Source organism: Vicia villosa, linkage group LG5, assembly GCF_029867415.1.
Source record: "Vicia villosa cultivar HV-30 ecotype Madison, WI linkage group LG5, Vvil1.0, whole genome shotgun sequence".
Taxonomy (NCBI): Eukaryota; Viridiplantae; Streptophyta; class Magnoliopsida; order Fabales; family Fabaceae; genus Vicia; species Vicia villosa.
In genome coordinates this window covers 165,919,157-165,926,268 of record NC_081184.1, presented here as the reverse complement: position 1 = coordinate 165,926,268, position 7,112 = coordinate 165,919,157, and the positions used below count along the sequence as shown (strand labels likewise).

The 7,112-nt window shown below is 31.1% G+C and overlaps 1 protein-coding gene across 1 annotated transcript; it reads left to right on the top strand.

Moving 5' to 3' along the window:
* Positions 1 to 2,920: 2,920 nt before the first annotated feature.
* On the top strand, positions 2,921 to 5,266 carry LOC131608105 (RNA polymerase II transcriptional coactivator KELP). Its single transcript, XM_058880036.1, has 3 exons — positions 2,921 to 3,325; positions 3,415 to 3,520; positions 4,799 to 5,266. Exons 1-3 carry the CDS (start codon positions 3,011 to 3,013, stop codon positions 4,888 to 4,890), a joined length of 513 nt encoding a protein of 170 aa, XP_058736019.1. The 5' UTR covers positions 2,921 to 3,010; the 3' UTR covers positions 4,891 to 5,266.
* The last annotated feature ends 1,846 nt before the right edge of the window (positions 5,267 to 7,112 follow it).

Sequence of the window (7,112 nt, the reverse complement as noted above, 5' to 3'; positions counted from 1 at the left end):
TCCCAAGGGGTGTAATAAGAGATTCTCTTAAAATTTAATATTATAAGCAATATATATAATACTACAATTTATATTACAAGAATACTCACAAATTGTATTTGTCTGACTATGAGTCATACTAAATAATTGAAAACCGCGTAAATTATATTGATGTGAATCATAACTATGGATGATTTGAATCATGATTAAATGAGATATTTTGAAATCGCATCTGGTTGTGTGATTCGAATCATGTAATTGTTTGATTCGAATCATGTAATTCAAATCATGTTCCAAATTAAACAAACCAAATTCAAAATTTATCACCTTAATTCAAGCCACAATTTCATTTGATTAAAATCATTATTGTAGGATCTTACTCAAATCAATTACTTAATTTTTCACCTATTTTCCTTACCTCTAACACTTATAACTAAATTCTTTTTCTAGTTCTCTCCAAAAAAAACACATACATATATATGAGTGTGAATCCACAATTCTTTCAAACCAAGAAAAACCAAAAATATTTTTAGTTACACCTTTCTCAAGTCAAACCTATAGAATTTTTTTTATAAATTGTTGATTTCATGAGTTATGTTTATGTGTTGTGTGAGATTCTTCTAATAACTAACCGATCATCTTCTACCTTGATGCAAAATCTCACTGTTGTGGTACTCAACTCTAAATATTGAATGTGAGTGGTATTTACAAGATATATTAGGAATTTAATGTTTTTTTGTGAAGCTTTTTGTGTGTATCAGATTTGAAGAACCAGTTTGCACCTATGGTGTTTAGAGACTAACTCTTATCAAGAAAAAGATTGATTTCTTCTCCAGAGGAAATTTCAATAGGGTCGAGTGAAGACCGCTGCCGACGAAGTTTGAGAGTTTTTAAAATCCTTTAGTAGAACAAAGTCTCATGCAAGGGGATTCAGGTAGGATTGAGTGAAGATTGTTGCAGACAGAATCTTGGAATATAACTTTCGGTCTATGAATGTGACTAGCTCAAGATTGAGTGAAGATCTTGTGATTTTGGAAGTTTTAGTGTTCTACTTGCAATAGAAGGAAAATGTAAATTTAGAACGGTATTTGTTTAGCATTTGCCTTGAAGTGTTTGGTGTTGTCTGTGTTTTAAGTTGTATAAAAAAATGTTTGTATTAATTCGTGAAAATAGTGGAAGACCCTGATGAATTTTCAAATGGTTCGCCATTGGAGACTAAACTAAATACTGAGGAAGAATGCACAGAGGCAATATAAATATGGTGCATAATTTCACTTTTATTATCTCTTTCAAAATCCAACATAGATTTGTATGATCTTAGGCTTCATCGCTTTTCTATAATTGCATATGGCTAGTTTTTGTTTACTTAGCCATTTTTGGGTAAGCATAAGTATGTGATAGATTTAGTCCTTCAAATCTTCTTTGTGGTGATTATAATTGTATCAACAGTTTAATGTTAGATTGATTATTAGATTAATATGATTTAATTTAGACACCTCATATAAATTGAATTTAGATGCTTGACACGAAGATTGTTTAGCTACCTTATTTTCCATATCCATTGTATTTTTATATTTTTGAGTAAATCTTGAAATCGTTCTAATTACACCTCTATTATAAAATTTTGTTGTCAAGCTTTTTGTAAAACTCTAATTTGAAAAAAAATAGATTTAAAGGAGAAACATTTATTAAACCTTCCATCTAGATCATACTACACCCATATTCTTCCCAAACAAAAGGCACCAATGAGGGGTTATAGAGAAGATAAACTCCTTTAGCGGACCAATTCACAGGTGTAATAAACCACGTCCCAGCTTCGTTGAACCTAACTAAGGTGTCTACTGTTTCGTCTGATCACATGACCCAAATGATTGCGATCCAACCAGATATAGAGTCTTCTAAAGATATAGTACCAAAGGAGCTTACACGACGCTCGATTTGGAAATTAGATAGTATTGATGTCACTACAGTGACATCAAACCAATGACGTCACTCTTTTTGTAGTTGTAATCAACATGAATGTTTTAGCATCTCTGAACCTATAATGGTCATGCCCTGAAGAATATTTGATCAGAAGAAAACTATTAGAGCATGACTCTTAGATAATATAGCAAGTAATCTTCTGACATCTATCCACCTTTGACAACTACCCAACAGAAAAGTTTCTAGATAACTAAAATCATAGAACCCCCGCTATAAAAAGCCAATTAATATGTCACATTAAAGTACACATTTTTCTAGCCTTAAACATCTTTCAATTTTTTTATCATGAATGACTTAGACGTTTGATTGTTTACATATACACATCACAACATATTCTAAATATTGGATATGAATTCTCTATAGTCATATCACATATAAGTGTATTAAAACACCATACGAACTAATATCATAGATACGATAATAGATATGTCTGGTACACTAATAAGCTTAAATCTCACATTAATGAGTTTATGCTATAGTTTCTTAATTGTTTGCTTTGATTCCATTTAATTTTTTTTGGATAGCTTTGACGCTGAATCGATTGATCGCCACATTGGTAATTATTATTTTTTCTTGAATTAATATACCTGATTATTAAAAAAAAATTAAAAGACAAAATGATAAAAAAGGACTTTTAAAATACATTAACGGTAGGTGGTAGGTGACATCGAATTTATAAATGCAATGGATTTTATATCCAAAGTATCATAATTTACCAAATTCACCTTTACTTTTTGTGAATATCATCTATTTTTGCAAGAACAATATTATTAATATCTAAAAATAAATATATTGTTCTAAAAATATATACAAAAAAATTATAAAATTGAAATTTGAATATGGCAAGTAAATAAAATAAAAAATCTAAAAAGCAAAAAAATTAATAAGAAAGAAAAACGTGACACATTATTAACATAATTAATTAAACTAAATATCACAAACATTTTTTCCTCTCTTTTTCAGAACCAAACCCTTAATACTTTGTCTCTCAAAATCTAAAATCTAGTTTTGGGTTCTGTCGGGGAGAAAGCGAGCTCGTGCCGCAAAAATGGAATACACTGAAACAAAAGAAAGAATCGAAGAAACAGTTCTGAAGATCTTACAAGAATCAAACATGGATGAAGTCACCGAATCCAAGATTCGAAAGCAAGCCTCCACCGAACTCGACCTCAACCTCTCTCAGCCTCCGTTCAAAGCGTTAGTCAAGCAAATCATCGAAGCTTTTCTCAAGCAGAAGCAGCAAGAGGGAGAGGAAGAAGAAAAAGTAGAAGAAGAAGAAGAAAAGCCAAAGCTCAGACAAGAGGGAGTTTCCAGTAGAAACAATAATGTTTACGATGATTCCGGCGATCTCGTTATCTGTGAGGTTTGTTTTCCGATTTCAGTGATGAATTGAACAGAAAAAGGGTTGCTTCTGATTTTTGTTTTTAATTTTTTATTTGTTTTGATTTTCAGCTTGGGAAAAAGAGAAAAGTGACGATTCAGGATTTTAAAGGGAGAACTTTTGTGTCTATTAGGGAGTTTTATAACAAGGATGGCAAGGAACTTCCTTCTTCTAAAGGTAAATTCTGTTATGCTCCTTTTCATGGTTTTTGCATGTAGGGATTTTGTGTTATCACAAGTTGTTTTATGGGACTGATATATTTTAATTATGATGTTTTATGCAAAGACTTTCATATAATATAGCTTCTGTTCTGTTTCAAATGTCTTTGGTTTCGGTGCCACTTTAGCAGAGTCGTCTTAAGTTTTTGGAGATTTTTAGGTAGATAACGAGATAGAGGCCTTTATAAGTAGGGTTTAACTGTGACAAATAATTTATGAAGTCTTATTTTTAGATACGATTTAAAAGGGGCAAATATTGGACCCGGTGCGGGAACCCGCTTTGCACGCTGGCAAAGATTGCCCTGAACTTAAATATATCTTGTGATTGTTTCTTTGGGCACATCAAAATATGGACTTTGGAGGTTTAGTTATGAATTTAGTTGAGCCTTCCAAGTGTAGCACTTCATTCCATATCTAAGAAACTGTTGGATTTATAATGGATCGGGGTCTCGTTGCCAGTATTACTTAATTCCGTTTATATGACTTGACTGGTCTATATATTTATTACGCTCAGTGTTATCAAATAGCGGCACCATGACCGCTATGTTGGATATACATGGCAGTTTTTGGACTCGCCATAATGGTAAATAATGGTCGATTTTGTGAGTTTTTCTGCCATAATCTGCTATAGCAGCGCTGCTAAGCGATCGGTATGGCGGAATCTTGGCTTTCCGCCATGGACTGCCATCTGCCATTGACAACACTGCTTACATGGATCATGATATAATGTCATGAATTGAAACCACATTTCTTATATTTTAGATTGGTTTACATGCCATATTGTCAATATGATGAAAGTTAGACACAGAAGTGTCGGTGTTGCAATTGGTAAGAAAAAATTCACCCTGCTAAGAACTTCATTCATTTTACCTCTGCATTAAAATTAAAATGTTTATGCATGTTGAAGCGAATTGCATTCCAAGAATTGTGCTAAGCCATTCCCCTTTAACACAATATGACTTATCTACTTTTGATTTTGCTAAATTGATGTTTTGCTGAATATCATGCTCACATGCTATTCAACAAACCATTCTTTTTACCAAGAATTTTAGACTTTTGTATTATATAATGTTCTGCTGACATCAATGGTAGTTCATGTTCATGTAGCCAACTCTGCTTGGTGGAAAAAAACTTAGATTCTTGTTGATTTGATTAGCACTTTTTCCCTTGTAGATTACATAATTCTGTTCAATAATTGATGGCATTTTCCGAATTCTGATTTTTCTCTATGCTTCAGGAATAAGTTTGACTGGGGAGCAGTGGTCGACCTTTAAGAAAAGTGTGCCAGCCATAGAAAAAGCCATTCAGAAAATGAAGTCGCGCGTATAAGAATGTGAAGATTTAAGTCTACAGATTTTATCCAGTGAACGAGCAAACCGCATTTTTCACGGTCTCAACACTTAAATGGACGTGGCTTTGTTTTTTTAGTTTGTAATCTGAATATCCTGCATCATGGGTGACCTTTTGATACCGGACCATTTTGTCTAGGACATGAGATCACTGTGAATCCTGTTTTGTTCAGTGTACTGCAATGGGAGTACAACTACTTTAGGAAGAATTTAGAGAAGGTGCATTGAATGCTATTTATTAGATACAGTAATCTGGTATTTTCTGTTTCTTTCATGTTTTACTAGACACGGGCTTTTTATTTCTATTAGTTCTTTGTGGTGGCTTAGGATAAGGGTGAATAGAAATCTTTCATCAATGGTAGAGGATCCATAACAATTTACCCTTGCCAAACTTTAAATTTTATGAATAGCATTCTGCTATGAACATTTATCACATTTGCAAATCTAGTGTTTGGATTGTGTTTGGCTTGATTGACTAAAACAAGAGAAAACTAATACTTTGACTCATATTAAGTGTCTTATTGTCTCATAATAAATGTCTTATTTGAAGTTTGCACGGTTTTTAAAAAAATATTAGATGTGTTGACTTTTATGATAAAATTAATACTATCTTTTACTAAAATATTCTTATTTATTATAGGTATTAAAGTAATTGAAAAGTGTTATACTTTGAACTTGTTATACTTATTATTTTTGTTCATACAAAAAACATGTGCTTACGCACGGCTTCTGGTCCGACATACATATTTGTTTACGTAATATATTTATTTTAAATAAAAAATTATAAGAAAAATATTTAGATCAATAATAAATTTTTTTGCGTATATTATTTTTGGTTTAAAAATATTTGAATCTTAAATAAATTTTTCGCATATAAAAATGTTTAGATTAATAATAGATTGTTTCTCTTGTACAAATATTATTTTTGTTTAAATACAAAAATATTTGAATCAATAGTAAATTTTCGTGTATAAAAATTATTTTGATCAATAATATATTTTTTTCATATACAAATATTATTTATGTTTATGTATCATTTACAAAATAACTGGATCAATAGTAAATTTTTGTATATAAAAATATTTAGATCAATAATAGATTTTTTTTCTCATATTCCATTTTTGAATCATAAAAATTTGAATCATAAATACCATATTTCGTATATAAAAATATTTAGATCAATAATAGATTTTTTTCCGTATGTCATTTTTGAATCATAAATACAATTTTTCGTATATAAAAATATTTAAATCAATAATAAATTTTTTGTCGTATACAAATATTATTTATGTTTAATTATCATTTACAAAAATAACTTAATCAATAGTAAATTAAATTCTTGTCGTTTGATACATACATCTACCACTCTATAGTTTTTTTTTTAGTAAGCAAGGAATTATATTAATGGGAGAACTAAGGGTTCTCCAACTTTGATACACAAAAACGGACAACAACCGTCCGGAAAGGAAAACGAGATTACAAACCAAATAAAGTTACGATATGAAAGACCAAGGATCTTTGTTAAAATCGTAAAAGCTATACTTGGAATGAGTAATATCGTCGAAAGAAGACCACCGCCAAACCAAGATTTTTATGTGCCAAACCATATCATTAATATTCCAAACTTCATTATTAAAACAAAATTCATTCCTTGTCAACCAAATCACCCACGAGGTCGCTAACCAAAACACCCCTAATTTGCCTTCTTTGATCTTTTTAACCCGGTCAAACTCAATCACTCAATAAAAGATGGAAGACACGTATCTTCCTTTAGTTCCATAAAGTCCACCCAAGAAGCTACCTCCCTCCAAACAATCCTAATCGCTTTACACTTAAAAAAGGAATGGTTCCTATCTTCCAAAAGATAATCACAAAATATACACTTTAAGTTAGATAGAGGAAAAATAATACCTCTATTTTTCAATAAATCTTTGGTAGGTAATCTATTAACAAAAAGTGTCCAACCGAACGCTCTAGTTTTGAACGGAACCTCCATCTTCCATAACAATTTTATCGCCACGTCATACCTATTAATAGGGCCAAGAGGAATACAAGAGGAAGCATAATGCGAATAACAAGAAGACACCGTAAAACCCTTATCTGGAGCAAGAGACCACACAATCTTATCTTTTATATGTAAAACGCCTCCAAAAAAAACTCCAATCGCCCCTTTAAATCCAAGAATGGTAGTGAAATATTCAT